We start from the raw sequence: 21,755 nt of genomic DNA, 5'->3' as shown, positions 1-21,755 counted from the left end.
CAACACACTAATCTATAAATATGATTCACCTGCTTCTGGTTTGCATGTTGGGTAAATAGCCAAGTCACAATAGAAGTCACAATAGCCAAGCTGATAAAATATAATAAGCCAAAATATTTAAGCCCAAACCAACCAAGTTATGTCTTAACGTGATTTAAGAATTAATAGATGTATGGATTCAGTCTTAAAATAAAAAATCAAAATCAGTAGGGAAAAGCCAGATTCATTCAATGACCACATGATTCACTTGAAAGTTAATTCACTTAACTGTGGCAAAAAGTCATAAAATTAGGCATAACTCATTTAACTACCTTGCTTAACAATAAAAATTCTGGTCCCAATTGTAGCCAAATGTTGAGGACTATCCATACACTTCCTTTTATTCTAAACTGCAGGATTAAAAGCTTACTAGGGCTGGTCCATTCTTGCAAAAAAGTAACCCACTAATATTAAATATGCGCACTTACTTCTACTAGACAACATGCACAATATTATATCCACTTAGGCCCATTACAAACAATTTTGCACCTGAGGGAAAGAGGACCTGTCTTCTGACATTCTCTGAAGCGCTACACAAACAAGTTCAAATAGTGAATTAATTTTGCTTCAATGTGGATCGTGATCTTCAGCCCCCATGATGGCCTGGCCCATCCTGGCCCTGGATGGAAATTCGGGGAGGGGGGATGTAGACCCAAGATACTATGAATGCCAAAGAAGAAATCTGACAGTTGGGAGCACCAAAGCCCCTGAAGAAAACTAGGGTGGAAAAGATGGGTTCTCGAAAATTCATAGCAGGCCATGTGGCCCATACAGCTTCTCTCTTTAGAAGAAAAGGAGCATATAGGAAAGGCCCCTCAGCACTGAAGTTTCCTCACTCTCTTAATATCAGAAAACAGGCTGATTTGCCAACAAATCGGAAACCACTGCCCATGTGTCCCTTGAAGCTGCAATGTTGCAACATCCACCATTTAATGCACTTGCTATTCAAGTTCTTTAAAGATAAAGAATTATTCAAATTCAGTTTCTGGTGTACTATATGGACAAGTCCCTGCAATTTTCCAATTCACTCTACAGCGTTAGGGTAGCCTTTAATTACTAATCACGCCAGATCTGCTTGGCTCTTTTTCCGAGATGAGTTAAGGTCTGCTACATGCTGCCCCCTGCTGAAAACGTATTTAAAAAAAAAACAGAGGCAACAGGACAGAACACTTGCTGCATGTGGCGTCATAATTTACTAGCGTTGCTAATAAACGTGCAGATCAAACACGCCCGACAAAGAACCAGCCTGAAAACTTTCTTATCGGTGAACAGGCAAACGGGGATAAAGGAGTTTAACCCCAAAGAGAGGTGAGGATACAAGACACCCACACCCCAAGCATCAAAAATAAGCCACCCGGAATGAACATCTAGGTACGGGTGGAGTTTCTGCCCAGCCGTGAGAAGGAGCGCTTGAGCTCCTTCCCTTGAAGTCCCAGGGGAGTCGAGTCCTGCTGCGCCGTTTCCCGAGAGACTAGAATGCAAAACATTTCACGTCACAATGCACATACAACAGCGGTTCTCCAAGCAGCGCTCGGCGTTTTAAAGGGCCTGTCTGAGATGCAGTGAGAGAGAGAGAGAGAGAGTTGGCGCGCGGATGATGGAAGGATTTTCTCGGACCTCGGAGAAAAATCGAGATGGAGGCAATAATCCAGGTGCTAGTCGAGCCTTAATGCTCTGTGCCATCGGGTGTCCTAGAGAAACACGCGACGAAGTCAACTGAAAAAAGGGGAGGGGAGGGGAGTAGCGGGAAAAAGACGTTTTCAGCGCGCCCCCCTTCAGGGACTCGGGCGCAGACCGCAAGAAGCAAGGAACACGCGTGAGTTTAGTGTCACGTGCGCAGAGAAGCCCAGCGGTCTCCCAAAGCTGTTGTGTTGTTATGTTGGCTAACGAACTCACATCAGCAGACGAGAGTTTTCTTAGTGGGGGTTTAGCGCACACGGAATAACCGTCTTTCCTCTGAACGTTTTTTAAAGTGCAAACTTAGGTCGAGCTTTACCAATCTTTTTGTAAGTGATGAAAGGAAGTTAGTCGTTTATATATTACATGCTTGTCCCTGCTTTTTTTTTAAAATGGGAACTGAAAGTGGTGTTCTTGGGGCCTTCTGATTTTAATCCCACAGCAACAACTCTGGGGAGTAAGAATTTCAGAGCCCTCAAAATTAGAAGGGTGAGTAGATGTGGAACAGCAATGTGTGTGATTGGTATCATCTATGAAAAAGGTTGGGGAAAGAACTGGACAGCGGGACCAGAAGATATTCTCCAGTGCAGAACATGTCTCTCATTTCAACATAAAAACATTATAAATAATCTGGGAACACTTATTTGTTGGTGTTTCATGTTGTCCGCAGCTGTTGAGCAGAAGAAACATAAATCATCTTTAAGTGTTTCTCTCCCTCACTCTTTTAGTCTCAAGGCTGTTCAGGAATAGCTTAGAGATATATAAAATCTGTAAGATTTCTTGCCCCACACCTAGAAAAGAATCAGGCAATTGCACTGATTTAAATTACAGTAAGTAACAGTGATAGAATAGGAATCAGCAAGCAACTCAGCCAATTTCATCCTAGTTTAGTTTCCTGCAAACATTTGGGCAGAAAGCACTTTGGCTCACTAGTGAAATCAAGGCCCAAAGAAACTGGATCCAGTCACCTAATAAGCACTGTGGTTGAGTGGAGATTTGAATCTATGGCTTCCTGGTCCAAGCCCAGAACCACTGACTTGGTAATTTCCTTCCCTTTTTATATCTTCCCAAGGCAAACTTCCAAGATTATGCTTTTCTTCTACAGTGTTATCATGGGAATGGCTGAGAAATTTTTGCTGTCAAAACTATAGACACACTCATACATTTCATTCTTCCATTATCCTGACTCAAAGGAGGTTAGGATGGGAGATGAGATAATTTCTGTCAGCAAGATATATACCTCATATGTGAAGCCTATCTCTTGTATTTATATCGTCTAATCCTGTGGGTTTAAACCAATTTGAATTTTACTTTATGTGATTCAAAACCTAATTTTTATGTTCAACATGCAGCATCCATAGATACATAATGCGGTTAATGGATCTCAGTGGTATCTTACTGTAAAAGTATAGTTTCTGTAGTTAAATGCAATCACTAAACAATTCAGATTTTTTTTCCCAACATAGTTTATTCATGATGTATCAACTATGTGGCATGTGTGGAGTAACTTAAATGTTGTCTAAGTTACATTTGATTTTTAAAGGAAGGAACATAGGATGAGCAGATGCTTATATTTTTTTAAAAAAAGCAGCCCATATTTGTGCATATGCCACACATTCCTATTCCAATTTTGTTATTGTAAAAATGGTAGATTGAGTGATAATGCTTCATCCTTGGAAAATTCCCTCCAAATTCTTTATTTAAATAGCAGAACATTGGGAGACTTGCATAAATTAAAGGTAGGTAGGTAGGTAGGTAGGTAGGTAGGTAGGTAGGTAGGTAGATAGATAGATAGATAGATAGATAGATAGATAGATAGATAGATAGATAGATAGATTTCTTTATTGGCCAAATGTGATTGGATACACAGGAATTTGTCTTTGGTGCAAATGCTCTCAGTGCACATAAACAGAAAAGATACATTCATCAAGAATCATAAGGTACAACACTTAATGATAGTCATAGGGTACAAATAAGCAATCAAATCATACTAGGAAACAATCAATATAAATCATAAGGATACAAGCAACAATGTTATAGTCATATAGTCATAAGTCGGAGAAGATGGGTGATAGGAACGATGAGAAGATGAATAGTAATACAGGCTTAGTAAATACTTTGACATTGTTGGGGGAATTATTTGTTTAGCAGAGTAATGGTGTTCGGGGAAAAACTGTTATTGTGTCTAGTTATTCTGATGTGCAGTGCTCTATAGCGTCGTTTTGAGGGTAGGAGTTGAATCAATTTATGAAATGCTGCTTTTTAACGTTAACATCTACAGAGTTTAAACTTTTTTTTTCTCCTTGTCTTTATTATTTTTATAAATAACTGAAGGCAGTGAACATACTTAATACTCCTTTTTTCTTTTATTTTCCCCATAACAACAACCCTGTGAGGTAAGGTGATCTAAGAGAGAGTGACTAATGGAATAATTCCTTTAGTAACTTTATAGTTTGTGAAAGAAAATTGTTTGGCCCAAATCCATGTGATGTGTCATGATTTTTAAGTCCCATTTTAAGTCTCAGTCAAAGCAGTAACTGATCCCACAGAGATTTCCTTGGAAATAGATGAAGTTGAACTAAGACTGGGGATATCCAGAATCAAATCATGAATCATGAAACTTGCTGGATGAGTTTGGGTCAATTTTTCAGCCTTATCTATCATTTAGAGTTATGAAAACAGTGGATGGGGAAAGAACCATTTACCTTTTGATCTTTTAAAGAAAGGTCAAATTTTTATTTTATCAAATAAATGTTCTTAACTTTCACCTATGGTTTTCTCTAGCTGGAATGAGGATTATATTTAGCATTACTTTAAAGTTTAAATTCAAAACCTGGTAAATTCATGCATATATTTATAATAAGTGTCTGTATTTACCAGATAGCAAAGATACTGGAAAAGAAAGTTCATCTTCTGAAGCTGATAATTCTGATAAGTAAGTAAATGGTAAAAATTGTTTTCTTTTTCTGTAGTTCATCAAAGTATTGCAAAGTATACTAAGAAAATGAATATCCTCTCAAAGCCATCCAATAAAAATTCATTGATAATAAATTTAGGCTAAAAGTCAGAAAGTAATTTCTCTGTGCTTCACACCAATAACTTATGGTATTAGTTGCCGAAGATGTGGCAATTGGAAGATTTAAAGCAACAAGATGAATGGGGGTAGTGTTATGGAAACTAATAGGAATATCTCACAGCTGCAAGTAGCCAGCTAGATGCAAACACAACTGTCCCACTTGAATTCCCACAGAATTATCTATCTATCTATCTATCTATATGTAGGGCTAGGTGTGTTCGGGTCTTTTCCCGTGTCTTGGTGACGTTTCGGTGAGGTCCCACTCGCCATCCTCAGGCTGGTGCTTTCAGCTTCGTGCCAGTGCAAGCAGTGTGATCAGAGCTGCGGTCTCTCTATAAATACTGGTGCGGGGGGGCTGGTATGCTGGGCTGGTTGGCTGCGCTGCTGCCAAATGACCCAGGAGATTACAACACAGGACCCAGAATACCACAACAAAAGAACTCGCAAGCCCATCACACAACCCATTACCCAAGCTGTTAAAACACGGGAGGCTAATGGAAAAAAAATCACTACAAAACAAACAACCCAGGAGATTACAGCACAAGATCCAGGATATCTCCACAACAAAACTCACAAGGCCATCACACAGCCCATTATACCAACATCAACTCCATCAACCAATCAAGAGGCAGCAGCGCAGCCAACCAGCCTAGCACACCAGCCCCCCCAGTACATATAGAGAGAGACAGCAGCTCCGATCACACACTGCTTGCACTGGCACGAAGCTGAAAGCACCAGCCTGAGGATGGCGAGTGGGACCTCGCTGAAACATCGCCAAGATACTGTTAATCTTACATGGGAAAAGACCCGAACACACCTAGACCTACATACTTGTACCCGTGAAAATCTATGAAATAAATAAATATATAAATATGTATGTATGTATGTATGTATGGCATTCAGCTTTGTTCGGGTATTTTCCCATGTCATTGTAGTTGTGCTTTTAAAGTTGTAGCAATTTTTCGGCAGAATCTCATCTGCCATCATCAGGCTTCTGTGTAGTGTTCATCTGTGAGTCCGGCTTTTATAGTGGTTTCAGATTTAAATTTGGGGCAGCCTATTGCTGTGCCAGAATGGTTTTTTCTTCACCTTGATTGGTTGGGAGTCTTGGTCTGTGTTTATTGGTCTTGGAGTTTGCTGTGTTCTGCTTGATTGGTGTTTCTAATATGTTCTGTCTGTTTTTTGGCTCTTTTTGTCTCTTGATTGGCTGGCAACATTGTGTTACTTTATTGGAGGCCTTTAGTGCAGCTTGGCTCCGGGTAAATGGATGGCTATCATTAGTTAGGAAGCTAGGTTTCATCTGGGTGCCTGGTTGGGGTGTGTTTGAGCTGGAGGTATCAGGGGGCATCTGTCTGTGCCCAGGTGTTTGCCTGGCTTGTGGCGTGGAGATTTTTTTGTTTGTGAGTGCAGGCTTCCAAATGATTGACAGTCTGGTGGAGTCATCTCTTCTATTCATGCTTTCTGGTCTTTTTTCAATCTCTATGGCTTCTCTGATGATTCTGTGGCTGGGGTTTTCTATAGTGGCTAGGGTTTTGGTGCCATTGAAGTTGATGCTATGACCTGTGGCTTCCATGTGTTGGACTAGTGAGGAAGTGTGTTGCAGCTTTTTGACTGCATTTTTGTGTTCATCCAGGTGGATACTTATTCTTCTATTGGTCTGTCCAATGTATATGGCCGGGCATGATGCACAGGGGACTTCGTATATGCCTTGGTTTTCCAGGTCAATTTTATCTTTGCGGTTTCTAAGGATGGCTGCTATTTTTCTGTCTGTTTTGAAGGCAGTCTTGATGTGATGTCTGTGCAGTATCTTACTAATTTTGTCCGTAGTACCTCTTATGTAGGGCAGGACAGCTGTTCCATAGGTCTGTTCATCTTCTGGGTCTCTATTATGTCTCAGTGTGTTTTTGTGGATCAAGCCGGTGATTTTGCTTTTGTGGAAGCCTTTGGCTGTCAGTACCTTAGTCAGGGTGCATAGTTCAGTCTTAATATGTGTCTTGTCTGCCAGGCGTTTGGTTCTAGTAATTAGTAACTTGATTTTGGGGTGTGTGCTGTTTAGGTGTGTTAGGAAACACACCCCAAAATCAAGTTCACCATGGAAACAGAAACAAACAAACAACTACCATTCCTAGATGTACTAATCTACAAAAAATCAGATGGCACACTAGGACACAACGTATACCAGAAGAAAACACACACTAACCGCTACCTCAATGCCCAATCCCACCACCACCCAGCACAGATAAACTCCGTGGCTAAAACACTAATTACTGCCCCCTGATACCTCCAGCTCAAACACACCCCAACCAGGCACCCAGATGAAACCTAGCTTCCTAACTAATGATAGCCATCCATTTACCCGGAGCCAAGCTGCACTAAAGGCCTCCAATAAAGTAACACAATGTTGCCAGCCAATCAAGAGACAAAAAGAGCCAAAAAACAGACAGGACATATTAGAAACACCAATCAAGCAGAACACAGCAAACTCCAAGACCAATAAACACAGACCAAGACTCCCAACCAATCAAGGTGAAGAAAAAACCATTCTGGCACAGCAATAGGCTGCCCCAAATTTAAATCTGAAACCACTATAAAAGCCGGACTCACAGATGAACATTACACAGAAGCCTGATGATGGCAGATGAAATTCTGCCGAAACGTTGCTACAACTTTAAAAGCACAACTACAATGACATGGGAAAATACCCGAACAAAGCTGAATGCCATACATGTAAGTACCCGCGAAAACTTAAGAAAATATATATATATACACATACATATATATATATATATGTATGTATGTAAATATATATACTTTTTATATATATTTTGTATGTATGTGTATACACACACACACACAGAGAGAGAGAGAGAGAGAAGGAGGGAGGGGGGGAGAGAGAGAGAGGGAGGGAGCGTTTGGCATAGGTTGGTCTTCCCCTTCCGGTCAATAGAGAAATTGGGAACTCTTTGTAACATCAGAACCTAGGCAGATTACTCTATCATTGTATTAAGATCAAATTAGTTTTGGTAGGAGTACAGGTAGTCCTCAACTTATGATCACAGCTATTTTGAGCCCAAACTTTCTGTTGTTAAATAAGGCGAATGTTAAGCGAATGTTACCCCATTTTACGACCTTTCTTGCTACAGTTGTTCAGTGAATCACTGCAGTCATTAAGTCAGTAACACAGGTGTTAAGTCAATCTGGCTCCCCCATTGACTTTGCTCACCAGAAGATCATAAAAGGTGATCACATGTCCGGAGGACACAGCAATCATCATAAATAAAAATCAGTTGCCAACCATCCAAATTTTGATCACATGACTATGGGATGCTGCACAGTCATTAAGTGTGAAAAATGACCATGTCATTTTTTTCAGGGCCGTTATAACTTCATACAGTTATTTAATGAATAATCCTATATTAGCATGCAGAAGCAATAATTTTTGTCTTGTGTAATATATTGTTATTTTTATTATTTATCCATGAAAACAATGGTTCTTGATCCCTAGACAGGTGGGACATTTTAAATTATTTGAATTTGAATAAAATTTGAATAAAATTAAGAAATTTTAGGAACAGGAACCTATGATTGCCAGTGGTTTCCATTTCTCTCCAGTTCTATTAGATGCAATAAAATCTTCTGAAGCCAATAGATCTACATCAGGATTTCTATGAAACTACATACAGTTTAGGCATGCCCCAAAAGTAAGTACAGCAAAAGGGTGTGAACTAGTAAGCAAAAGAAATTACAAATGTAAGAAAAATGAATGGCACTAATAGATAAAATAATTTACCCAATACTCAGTCTGCCCTTACAAATCATTCTTCTACCAGATCCATACACCAATTCATAAATAGTAATTAAAATATTAGTTCTAGCTTCCCTCATTCTTGGCTGGAAGTTTTCAACTTTGTTTATATATTAGAGTCAATATGGTGGAAAATGCACAGTTGCTGATTTAACAATATCTTGGTTCCTGGAGTAATCAGTTGCTTATTTTGCCTTCAATAATTCATATATTATCATTCTGTTTCTTCTAGGTCTTCTAAAGAAATCAAAGCAGAAGAAATTAGTGGTAGTCCAGATATGAAATCAGATAGAGCTTCTTCAGAGAGAAAAATGAAGTTGTCTTCCCCAAGTACCTCAGAGAAATCAACCTCAAGCACAGGTACTCTGTCTTAATTTCCTTATAGATGTTCTATAAGTTAAGAAGGCAGAGAGTAAGGAATTTCAAAGCCACCACACTGGTCATAAAGAAACTTCTTAAGTGCAATTGCATGAATTTTTCTACTCCAATCTAATGCTCTCCAGATGTTGTGGGATTATAGTTTCCAGAATTTTCAACCAGCATTACCAAAGTGCTCCAATCCCAATGCATTTGAACCTTCAGAAAGATCATCAGTTATAGGTTCCAAAATTAGGTAGTCATCACATTGCTGGCTATAGTGTTTATAGAAATTTGCCCTACATTATTATGTTAATTTGTGCAGTATAAGACCTTCAGCAGTTGCACTCGTTCCTACATAATGCAAGAAATTTTAGACAATGTGGCAGAAATCCAAATAAAATATATCTGTATCACAGAATTAAATTAATGTTGACCTTAGAAAGAGCTACAATAGTAATAGCACTAGCACCTAGACTTACATACTGCTTCATAGTGCTTCACAGCATTCTAAGTGGTTTACAGAGTCAGCATATTGTTCCCAACAATATTATTGTACAGAACTCAAAAGGATGAAAGGATGGATCAACCTTGAGCCAGTCAGGATCAAACTATTGGTAGTGGGCAGAATTAGCCTGTGATACTGCATTTTAAACACCACCACCAATGTAATAACTTTCCTTATTGATGCTGGATTCTCATATTAACTTGGCAGTATATAAAGAAAAAGTATAACTTGACTAATCTCTTAGCCAAATGAGTACCAAAATGATGGCATTAAAATGAAATTTAGCAGAGTTACAGTATGTTAGAATACATTTCTCCATTTTCTGTTTGTATGGATGCAGACTAAATTCTATGTGCAATCAAGTTCTTCGTTCAAAACAACGCTTGCAACAATTTTTGACAGAGCCTATTTGTCTTACAGGATGGAAGGGAAGTCAGTTATAATAAACAGTGGAATCAAATCTGATTCCATTTGAAGTATCTGAAAAGGAAGAGGGAGGATAGATTTCATTAAAACAACAGGAGCACAGTTTGGTTCTAGATGCTATTACACTTGGCATAGTATTTTTTCAAAATCAATGGAATTAGTCATATTTAATCTCTTGGTCTCAATCTTGATCCAAATCAGCTACAATAATAGTAAACATGTTATAATGTTTTAAAGACTTAACATGAATTATACATACTATTTCAATACGACAGAACTATTACGTAAGTTGTTATCCTGAGTGTTGCAGATGAAGAGTTGCCTCATAAGCTGACAGCAGATGGTAGATTTTAATGATAATTTTCTTGATTCATAGTTTACCATGAAAATATCTCAGTTTGAAATAAAGGAAAATACTTGTAGCTTGGGTTTTAGATTTTGGCAGTGGTTTTCTCGTCAAGCTTGTTTCCATTTAGTTTCTGAACATTTCATTACCAAACTTGGTAACATCAGTAGCAGGATTTTCTCGTCCTAGTTGAGGGCTCACGACCTGCGGGCCAGACGCATCACATGCTGGCCACTCCCACGCCTGGCTTAGAGAAGGGGGAAAAAGTCACAATACATCATGTGATGACATGAGTTTGACACTCCTGTCCTAGTTAAAGAGGAATACGACAAGAAAATCCTTCTGATGATGTAAATCTAGTCTGGTAACGAAACATTCAGAAACTAAATTGAAACAAGCCTGAGAGCAAACCACGCCCAAAATATCTCGGTTTAATTCTATTACTGATTGATTTTACAGGATTTACACCTCATCCTAACCCTAAAAGGCACTGGATATCATACAGCATCAAACAAACAACAAATGAAATTCAGCAGCAAACTGATCAAACATTGGTTCTGTGATTTGGGGCCATGTTTGTTTGTTTGTTTTGCAGTGAGGATATTAAGGATGGAATATTACTAGCTGCCTCCAAGAACAGCTGTTACTATTCTTGTCCCATTCCCACTTAATTCCCATAGAAACAAGCTGAACTCCTTAGACCAAAGCATTGTCTGAAAATCTCAGACATAACCCTTCCAAGTTCATTGCCACATCTGCTGACCTCCTAAAAGTTTGGAGTCTGAGCCAGAGATCATCTGTTGACCATCTTCAGATATTTAGTCCACTTTTCTGCCAAGACAGAAAGGCTGGGTGGGGTCACAAGATATTCAAGACATAGAGATGGGCTAGAAGCCATCAAAGCTATCTCACATAAATGGCCTATAGGAACATATTTATATTTAAACTCTTCATAGCCAGTACAGAACAAAATTTGGTTTCCATGTGAATGATGCAATTGTTTTATGAACAGGAACAACTAAGAGTTTTCCAAGGATATTAGGAGGAGTTCGGAGAGAAACTGAAATCAGCAGGTAAGTATTTAAGACGAGTAGCTGTCCAAAAGAAAGTTAATCATGTCGCTATTAAGTAACAATATTCCACACTTTAATGATGTCGCTGTCTGTACATTCCTCTTTTCCAAATGATGATTGGAAAAAGTTGGAAATAACTTACGTTCCTTCTAAATTGTGCTTTAAACAATGAGTATAATTATAGAAGTCTCTTTTTCATCCAGGCAGCTGACATGTGCATTAGTTTATAATTCCAAAATTTGTAGGAATCCAAGGTATCTGTAAGGCTCCAGGTAGTTTGTGAAAGGCTGGACTACATTGTGTAGGTTTAATGATGTATACACATGGGCACCTGCTGGGGGACAGGAGAATAAAATACAACATTAGCAGGTTGACCCTGTGCCTCAAATTCCACAACATATATACTTGAGTCAGACTTCAGTAGATAATGGCGGCATTTCTCGAATGATATAATTGTGCATGTGGTATCATTGTGGTTTCTGTGAGTGTCATTATTTTCAGACTGAGGGAAGTACATTCTAGCTGATTTTTTTTTTATCTTTTAAACTTTGCTATGGCTACAATTTTGTGCTCTGAATTAACTTTTCATGATTGATGTATTTCTTTATCTTGACTGTTCCTTGATATATTTATCAACTTTTCTTGGAAGAGTTCAATTACAAATAAGATTAATTGTGATCAGAGAAATACCTCTCAGAATAAGAAAGTTTCTATTTTAGCCAGCTAATTATACTGGATTTTCACATAAAATGCTGCCTTATCTGTTGGTAAATTCCTTCCGTATATATTGTTTAAAAGCAGTGGGCAACAAATATAATTTTGGGACATGGTACATTGGAGTTTATTTGAAGATAATTTGATTGCATGATATCTTGTGTCTGCTAAAAGGGAAATATTGGACACCATTGCTGATATGCCTCAAAAACCCTTAGAAATATCTGTCTCAATGCAGACAGATGCAAGTTGGATTCATGACCACATCTACGAGAGAAAGGGTAAGTAATGAGCTTATTGTAATATTGGAAATATATATAATTGAAGATATTTTCATTGTCTTGAGGAAGGAAAAACTGCTACTTGTTTATCTGTTTAACTGGAAGCGCTTTGGGGTTCTTTTTCACAGCATTTGCTATGTAATGTGTTTTGTTATAGAGATTATACTATTTCAATCTGGAATCTTTGGCATACAAGAATATGGTTTACCAACCATTAATGGTTCTTCATGAAAATAAAATTAGTTGTGTACCCTAGGCAGGAAATGAATTTGAGCCCAGGATCTCTTGTTAAGCACTAATGTTTAATTCTGAAATTTATCACACTATATATTTAAGTTTTGGAAATTTATGAAAGACATAGTATTTTTCTCATTGTCTGAATATCCCTAGACACTACCATTTGTTGCTTGGGGATATACCATGGCAAGCTTGTTGCAAAGTTCTTTTGCTCTAAAATTTGGGAGCTGGACTGTTATCCAAAGATAAAGGAATGGAAGATACGTTGCTAATGCTTAAATAACTTCACTGGTTGCCACCATTCTAGTTCTAATTGCTATTTATTTTCCTAGAAAGCCATATACAACTTTAACGTCTAGAGTTCAGAAGGACAGCCTACTTCCACCCAAATTTGTCCAACTGCTAAGGGCCCTTTATATTAAAATTTGTAGAGCTCAGTTTAATAAAGGCCATAGAATAATCTGAATTGTGGCACCTTGCCTGTAGAATAATTTTCTCTGGGAGGATCTTCTGGCATTGAATCTGGTTGCTGTGGCTGGTCTTACCCAAAACTGTGTGCTGGTATTGTTTTGGTATCCTAATTGCACTTTTGTTTTTTTAAAAAAAAATTGCTTCAAATGTGAATTGTTAAATTGTTAAACTTTATTGGGAGGTTGAAACACAGAACATTATTTTAGATACAGAAGTATGCCAGCCAGACAAACAGGTGTAAAAACAGCTTTTATCCATGGGCTGACTCCTAAATACAACTACAATCACTCCATGCATGCATGGAAACATATGACTGGTTTCTCCCTAATTACTTGTATAGGGACCATTTTCTATATTATTTATGTATATTATTTATTTATTATTATGTATTGTTATTTTTGTATTGTTTTTTTGTTATGGATAGCACCAGCAGGAGCAAAATCAATTTTGCTGTATATATGTACAATGACAATAAAGTTGTTGTTGTTGTTGTTGTTGTTGTTGTTGTTGTTATTATTATTATTATTTCTTTTGGATAAGAATGCATTAACAGAATTTAAAACAAGTGCCCATGCTCATGACAATCTTGCTTTCCCTTTATAAATTATAGTTTAGATCATTATTTTTCATACTTGGCAACTTTGTGTGCATTTCAATTCCCAGATTTCCCAGCGGGCATGGGAGCTGAAGTTCAGATAGCATGCGGTTACCAAATTTAAAAATACTGGTCTAGAATCCTCTTGATTAATTTGGTACCAAATTCTGCTGCACTGCTTGCTACCAGGTGTCATCCAGTTCTAACAGTGGTAATATTTGGAAAGAGTATTTAAATATATACAGTTTTCATTTCACACTTTTTTTTTTAATGTTTTCTTTCTGGCTTCATCTTCTGTTTGAATTCTGTAGTCCTCTAAAAGCTAAAGTGGAAAGCTGGAGTAGCATTTTCTGAATTAGGAATATCAGAGTTTAAGTTTTGAGGATATTTTTCCTACTCTCTATATATTTTAAAGGAAAATACACAGAAACCAAAAGTGTGCTGTTCCTTGTCAGGCTGAAAGATGACATCGGTAAGGTGGTGACAAAAACATAGGTGGATGCGGTTTAATTTAATGTGAATGATGAAGTAAAATGAGTTAGCATGTATGTGTATGTATTGTGTGTGTGTATGTGTATATACATGCTAACTCTTATTTACAGCTCATTGTCATCTTTGGAAGGGGTCTTATGAATAACCCATAGTTACACATAGTTTTTGGGGCTGTGATCTGTAGTTTAAAACCTTTGTTGGCAGTGAATGCTGTGTCTGCAAATTGTAATCTCATATTGCTGTGCAATTTTAATTTTTTTGTTTGGAAAACTCTGCATGGAAGCAAAGGAGCCTACATTGCAGTAGTGGGATTCAAATTCTTTTACTACCGGTTCTGTGGGCATGGCTTGGTGGGCATGGCAGGGGAAAGACTCCGTAAAAACTCTAGTCAGAGGTGGCATTTGCCGGTTCTCCAAATTACTTAAAATTTCCGCTACGGGTTCTCCAGAACTGGTCAGAACCTACTGAATGCCACCTCTGCTACATTGTTCAGAGTGGCCTGTTTGGACATTTATTTTCTGCCCAGTTGCTGCCTTTGTTCATTTTCTATGCAACCTATTTTTGATCTTTTTCAAAAGAAAAAAAGAATGTTGATAGAATTGGGCTGCTTTTTATCCCTTTTCAGCTCCCTTTTCAGCTCCAAAGGAGCAACAAGAAGAGGTTCCTCCCAAGACTGGTAAGTGTCTCCCCAAAACATCTATTATTCATTTTGAGAATAATTTGTATTTCTATACTTTTTGAATCCACAGATTCTTACTGGTATCAGTGAGCTATCAGACTGACTGTACATTTGGTATATTATTGCTCTTTAGTCACTAAGCTGCTAAAGACATCTTAGTTTTAATTTCCATTGAAAGCAGAGGCATTTTGATCATTGCTGGTAGATTCTCTGTTTTTTCATTGTATAAAGGCTTTGCTGCAATTTTTTTTAGCGCTGTAATGTCTATATATGGCTCTCTTTTAAGTTTTGGCTTCTATTTCAGCATATCGCTTTTGCCAATTCATTATGGAAATGTAACTTTTAGAGAGGACAGTCATTCTGATTGAACCTAAAGCTATGAGATATGATTGGTCTGCAGCTATTCTTCATTTACTGACCACAGTTGATTCTGATGAGTGTCATTAAGCAGGGCAGTTGCTGAGCGAAAATCACATGACTGTGCTCATGATTTTACTTTAGCTTTCCTAAATTACAAGAGAATAGGCACATAACAGGAATACACATTGAAAGCAATGCAGTAGCACTGGCGGTTTGCCTTAGCAGCTTCAGAGGCAAAAGAAAGCCCTTCAGTGTGAAATGGACTAGGTTCCTGTCAGTGTCTGCAGCAGTCTCTAATCAACTAATTAAGGTTACCTTAATTAGCTGAGTTTATTAACTTGCTCTTTAACACTTCTTACAAACATGGACACTATGGGAAAAGGTGGTCAGGAAAAGGTACCTCTCTGCTCTGCAAGGTAGGGAGGAGAGGAAAAAACAGGTGAGGAATTGAACAATAGTATTAACTGCTTGTAATGGTAAACATACGACTGACAATCATCGTGAATATGGTAAATGTGGGCATTGATTGAAAATTCCTTTTTCATCTCTGTTGTAACTGAACATTGCAATCTGAGGTGGTTGCAAAATGAGAACTAGCTGTATATTCTATGAATTATATGCGCTATTTTTATAATATTCTAGAAACAGAACGATCCCGCTCTCCTTAAAATGTGGTAGTTTTCCTCCAGCCTAATTCTACCCAGACTGCTGCCCCAAATGTACTAGCCCTACAATGCTGAGAGTGCTAATCTCTGCATGTCCAGTGAGCACCAATTTGAAGGAAGACTGCTGGGAATCTAAGAATCATATTTACAGTTAGGTTTGTTTTGTTTTTTAGAATTCCACTGGCTGAATATATACCACATGCTAATCTGATTGAGAAATTTGTGGTTCAGCATGCTGTGGAATTCTAGATATTGAATTAACGTTAGGCCAACCAGACCATCACATGATGTAATAATATGATTTGGCAGGGAAAGTCTACTATATTAACAGTCATGGTGTTTTGTTAATTTGGATATAATACAATGTGTTGCCTGAGTTCAGTTTTTAAGTATCCAAGTTAAATGAGAACCATATATATATTACTTTAAGATTCAGTTCATAAAGGAGAACATATCCTTTCCTAACTAATTGTTTATTGATCCCTAGATTTCTATGATGTTGTGTCCCAAGATCTCAGCTGCTTAGAAATTTTATGCGACACAGAGGTATTGATCATAAGTGGTCTCTATACAATTTATTGGAACCTATTTTCATTTTAGTTTACCTATCTCCTTTCCTATTCCAGTCTCTCACAGTTAAATAAAAATGGAGGTGATTTATTGTGCAGTGGTGCTGCAGAAATACTCTGGACAAGTGGTTTGAGGTTTGTGATGATTTTTTTTTCTCTTTTTTAAAGTTTAGAGAAGACTTCTTAAAACTGTTTCAAGAATCTCTGCAGACAATTTCCAGTGTTGGCCCACCTACTATTCTAGCTTATAGACCAGAGTCATCAAGAGCAGATATTCACATTGAGGTAATGGCTCTACCCACCTATCTCCTATGCGTTACTTTGCACTGTAAATTTATAACTTCTTATTCTTTACTGAAATGGGCAACGTGTTTTATCATTTCCCTTTCCTCCTGGATAGGGAAGAGCACTTTGGAGAAGGAGGATGAAGCAGGGGGTTAGGAGAGATTTTAAGGAGACTAACTTTTTCTTCCATTTTCACTGGTATTCTGCTCAAAGTTCCAGTTTCCCATAGATATTTCTGCTGAGGAAAGAATCATTCAAATATATCCTATGTTCAGTTTACCTTGGAGGATTAAACTTTATGTTTTCTGAAGAAAGAAATAGTTATACCAGTCTGACATCTCCATAAGACTACATTATATTTAAGATTTTAGACTAGCTTAAGTAACTACCCTAAGACAGGGGTTGCCAACCTATTGGACTTCAGGGATCACCAAACTCATAATTTTAAATCCTACAGACCAGAGACCCTGGGAAAATCCCCCAAAAAGTCTGCAGGAAAATTCCCCACCCCATTTTCCTACCAATTGATCATTCTTTATTTGGGATTGCAGGATACCGTCTCCAGCTCTGTTCTTGGGGAAAGAGAGAGACTTTTGGCTTCATTCAAGGAAAGCAGCAGAAGTCTTTCTTTCTCTCCCCCAAACTCCACCAGAAATGAGTCTTTGTGAGACTTACTGTGCTGGCACAGCCTCTTGGAGCAAACTCTGGCAGAGTTTGGGGGAGAGAAAGAAAGACTTTTGCTGCTTTCCTTGCATGCAGCGAAAAGCAGAACAAAGAAGCAGCCCGGTGGCCAGGAGAGGGGTGCGGGGTGAGTGGGACAAGTTTCCCCCCCTCCCCCGTTTCCCCCCTCCCCTCACTACCTCGTGTTGTTTACACTGCAAGTGATGCAAGCCTTGTGTTCCCATGGGTTATGTGGGCGGCACAGCCTTGTGGTCCCACGCAGCCTGGATTAATTGCTCTGGGGGTGACATTTCTCTGCGGACCACCAAAATTTTCTCGTGGACCGCCAGTAGTCCCTGGCCCACTGATTGGCAACCACTGCCCTAAGATACACAAACAAAATGAGATAGAAGAGATGTGTGTTTTGGATAATATTGGCAAATTCATTCTTAGAATATGGGATTGAGGAGAATCGTATTCCCTTTCACTGCTTTGCTTGTTATCCTTTAACAGCTTTTAAAAGCCAGTTGCCTTTAAGTTCCCTAATGAAATTGCAAAATGAATCAATTACAGTTCGTTTTAATCCCTGTAGAAAGGAGAAAGAAAAGCAAGGTTTTTTCCTACATCTCAAACAGCTGGGGGTAAGAACAAAAAAGCAGCAATGATGCTTAGTGATTGTGGTGCACAGCTGCCTAAACCACCTGTTCCAAGGAAATTGCAGAAATAAGAGATGAAAAAGCACAAAATGGTTTTTCTCCACCACCCTTCCAGGGGTGGGCTGCTGGGGCTTCACAGGGGTTCAGGAGAGCCCCTAGCTAAGATTCTGTGCAGTTCGGAGAACCCCCAAACCCCTGGCTGGCCCTGCCCACCCCTCCCCTCCCAGGAGTCCTCACGCGGGCCATTTTGGATTCAGGTGACTGCAGGGCACGTGCAAAGGCTCAGGGAGGGTGAAAAACGGGTCTCCCGGAAGTTCGGAAAGGCCAAAAATGGGCCCATTTCTGGCTTCCAGAGAGCCTCCAGAGCCCGGGGAGAGCAAAAACGCCTCCCTCCCCTTTGCTGTGGTGCAGGAGGCCAGATAACCCACGCTCACTATGGCACGCCCACCCAACAACCGGGCAGAGAACCTGTTGCTAAAATTTTTGAAACCCACCCCTGCACCCTTCCCATACAGCAGGATTGCTTTCATATACTTTAAGTGTTGTTTACTACAGGACAAGCCAGCGTCATCCATGTGACAACTCATATTTGTGGTTTTCTCCAATCACCCGTTCAACTTTTCTTTAAATTTCACATTTGTTAAGTAAATGAAATTCTCAGTCCTTCTAGTTGTGAGTAAATAAGGTGGCCAGTCTTTTAAACTTTTAATGGACACGTGGTCTATATATCATTCATGACAATTCTCTCAAATTTAAAATTACCTCCCACTGATTTATTTACAGTAGTGATACCCTTAAGATTCTACAATCTCTTTTCCTCCTTCCAAGAAACACTGCAAAGCCCAAGTCGGTGCTCATTTTCCAATACCATTGCTTTTAAATGAAGACCAAAATGTTAATGCCCAATCTGCCATCACTCTTCAGGCACTGGTATTAATCCAGTCTTTAAAATGAGGCTCTTTCCACTCCCCCAGTCATCTGTTATTTGAGCTGCCCACTCTACTGTTGTATCCGGATAATTTTATGGCCCTGTTTACTCAAAGATGTTTATAGTAATCTGTGACTGAGAAGAGTGTTTTTATATCAAAATATATGTGCAGTTTCTAATTATCCCTCCCATGTATTATATCTGTGTTAATAAAATGCACATGTATATATTTTGTGTTTTGCTTCAAGAAGATACGGGAATGGGATAATTTCTGTATCTTCTGTAATTTCTGCTTCTAGTCCCATCCATGACAGGATCATGCTAGTGCAAAGGGAAGGTGGCTGCAAAAAAATAATAGACTTTGATCAGAATATCTCACTTCCTGTACAAGCTCAATGACATTAACGATATGGGTAAACTGTGTTTGGTAACATCAATTGCATATGAGGCATAAAGGCAAGCACTTAATTGAAATAGAACATACAAAGAAGCACATTTTTTTCTGTAATTTTATATAAAACAATTATATTTAAAGATTGGTTTTTCCAAGCTAGATACTTGTTGACTCTCAATAAGCATGGCCTTTGCTGAGAAATTTAGGAGCTAAGATTCAAATCCGTAAAAGGCATTCAGGTTGGGAAAAAACGTATAAAGTACTGTATATATAAAAAGGCAGGTCACTTTTTACTCTAGTTGTATTTCAGCTGAGAAAAAAACCCAACCCTGGATTCCAAAGCAGGCCAGCTAAGAAATCCCAGGGTGATGTAGAAGCGTGGGCACAGAGCAAAATAGTGGCCCACATCCATCTGATAGGTTTCCCTCCAGCAAGAATAAGTTGCAAGCAGCCCACAAGTCCGTTTTGCAATCTCCAGAGCTCTCTTGCTTCTCAATATTCAGTGGCTCTTTTGTGGTTGTCAGTTTCAACACTGAGCTTCAAAAAAGCTTAATATCCTTTAACTGACTGAAACACCCCAAAGTGATCTCTAAATTTGCATTACTTTCAAATGTCACTACTTCACCTAACCAGTGATGAGAAACAACAATAGCAACCTCCCCTTGCAGAGTCAGAACATTCTAACATGGGGAGCCAGAATGGAGTATTTTAGGGGAGACTGTTCTAGTCTGTATAATTGTGCCCTCTATTGATAATTGGATTGCAATGAGAAAATAGAAACCCAGGCTATAAATCCTGTAATTTTTGTCTCGATAACTGTTGTAAAACTTTCCAAAATGCCTTCCCCCCGCCTTCTTCTCTGCAGGTTCCGAAGGAAGCCCTAGAAACCTGTGAATTCTGTGGAAGCCCCATAAAATACTTCCCTTCATTTGAAAGTCTGGAACACATAGCAGAATGGGGAAATGTAAGTAACGAGAGCAATTTCACCACGTGGTTTTCCATTGGGTCCAAGGTTCACCTGTCCAGCTGGTAAGAGCGGGATCTCGCTTTCCAGTTTTTCTGTTGCCAGCAATGCCGGGAGCTTCATGAGTTCATTGTCAGTGAAAAAAATCGCTATCAAAAGAGAATGGAGAAGATTGATGTTGCCCCTCATAAGGCCCATGGAAGTCAAGCTGACCGAGAACGGGCAAAAGAAAGAGCTCGACAAAGGTATGGCAAACTGGGGTGATACATATTTGAGTCCTTAAGAGGGCTTGGGGGAACACTGAAATCTGGTACCTCAGAACTACCTGCACCTCTGAAAGTTTTTCATCCTTCCTGCAGAGGTCTCTAGAAGTTGATACCAAATTGAATGTACAGTGTGACAGAAGGAAAATTACTAATTACACAGCTGAAGACTAATAACTCTGTTTAATTTTAATTTAAATGAAATCAAAGTTACTTTTGGATGTGCAATCTACAGAACACAGCTGTCAAACTCCTGGCCCACGGGCCGTATGCATCACATGCTGCCCCATACCTGGTTTAGTGAAGGGGAAAAAAGCCCTCACACATGATGTGATGCTACCGTGGTTGACATCCCTGCTATACAGTATGCAGCTTAAAATTAGCTAGCTATTATACCGCACAAAACAGACCACTTTAAACTATCACAGTGCAAGCAGCAAGAAAGGAAGTAGGAAGGAAATGTACCACCTACATTGGATTGTATTCTACCATGAGTTAAGGAAGTCTTAGAGGAAGAAAATTTCTAATTTCTCTCCCTGAAGTTTAAATGAGCTCTCCAAAAGTTACCTAAAAGGAAGATGACTCTCTAGCTTAATACAAGATATAGACCTTGGGATCCTGCAATTTGTCACTTTTAGGATGCACATCTAAGAAACTTTAACCATATCTCCTCCTTAAGTGGGAGGTCGCATAATCCAGTAAAGACACTTTGGAGGAATGTACATGAGTAGTCGTATCATTAACATCTTTAACTTACCTACGAGTCCCTATTCTTGGGTTTATATAGGTATTACTAATGCAGAAGAACTGTTCTAATTAATTAATGCTTCATCAGTCTTATGCATATAGTAAAACTCTAATGATCAGGGTTGTTAAAAGATGTTAGGGGAAAAAGATAAAGTAGAAGAGCTTATTTTTTCTAGACATAGTTATGAGAAGAGCTAAAGAGCATTTAGAGCTGTTAGAGCATTGCTAGGGAAGAAGACATGAAGTCTTTGGCCACTCCTGGATCAGATGTTGCAAAATTCAGTTTTTTTCTTTATACCAACATGGGGTCTAATATCCTGATGATACCATAGCAAGATTTGTATTTTGAACTGAGGCTCAGCAGGAAAAGCAGTAGAGAGTCCTGATCCAGGTTGAGATGTGCAAAACAGAACAAAATTTAATTCTAGCAAGATAGTGTTGAAATCCTACAGTTCCATATATTGCTCCATGTTGACCTGCAATTTTGG

The 21,755-nt window shown here is 38.7% G+C and overlaps 2 protein-coding genes across 10 annotated transcripts in view; one reads left to right on the top strand and one right to left on the bottom strand.

The window, feature by feature from the left end:
* The first annotated feature begins 1,536 nt into the window (after positions 1-1,536).
* ERICH6 (glutamate rich 6) overlaps positions 1,537-21,755 on the top strand; it is a 28,405-nt gene continuing 8,186 nt past the window's right edge. Inside the window, exons 1-10 of one of the 2 annotated variants that reach the window (XM_087933311.1) lie at positions 1,537-1,691; positions 4,597-4,651; positions 8,830-8,957; positions 11,247-11,307; positions 12,196-12,302; positions 14,735-14,773; positions 16,289-16,347; positions 16,539-16,655; positions 20,159-20,257; positions 20,348-20,502. In XM_087933311.1, the coding sequence (XP_087789437.1) occupies positions 1,634-1,691; positions 4,597-4,651; positions 8,830-8,957; positions 11,247-11,307; positions 12,196-12,302; positions 14,735-14,773; positions 16,289-16,347; positions 16,539-16,655; positions 20,159-20,257; positions 20,348-20,502 (878 nt within the window). In that variant the 5' untranslated portion in view covers positions 1,537-1,633. Of the gene's footprint in view, positions 1,692-4,596; positions 4,652-8,829; positions 8,958-11,246; positions 11,308-12,195; positions 12,303-14,722; positions 14,774-16,288; positions 16,348-16,538; positions 16,656-20,158; positions 20,258-20,347; positions 20,503-21,755 lie in introns of both variants that reach the window. The other variant, XM_087933310.1, reaches the window with a different exon arrangement.
* The window catches only part of SELENOT (selenoprotein T), a 39,687-nt gene continuing 28,739 nt past the window's right edge, over positions 10,808-21,755 (bottom strand). Inside the window, exons 7-9 of one of the 8 annotated variants that reach the window (XR_015743592.1) lie at positions 20,312-20,406; positions 17,940-18,016; positions 10,808-11,641 (exon numbers count right to left, since the gene is read on the bottom strand). The gene's annotated coding sequence lies outside the window, so the exon portion shown is untranslated. Of the gene's footprint in view, positions 11,642-17,515; positions 17,699-17,939; positions 20,407-21,755 lie in introns of all 8 variants that reach the window. The other 7 variants (XR_015743590.1, XR_015743591.1, XR_015743589.1 and 4 more) reach the window with 7 other exon arrangements.

The sequence above is a fragment of the Pseudonaja textilis genome, chromosome 4 (genome assembly GCF_049901715.1).
Source record: "Pseudonaja textilis isolate UNSWEBS1 chromosome 4, rPseTex1.2, whole genome shotgun sequence".
Lineage (NCBI taxonomy): Eukaryota > Metazoa > Chordata > Lepidosauria > Squamata > Elapidae > Pseudonaja > Pseudonaja textilis.
Note: the sequence above shows the minus strand (reverse complement) of the source record. Positions and strands in the feature narration are given on the sequence as shown.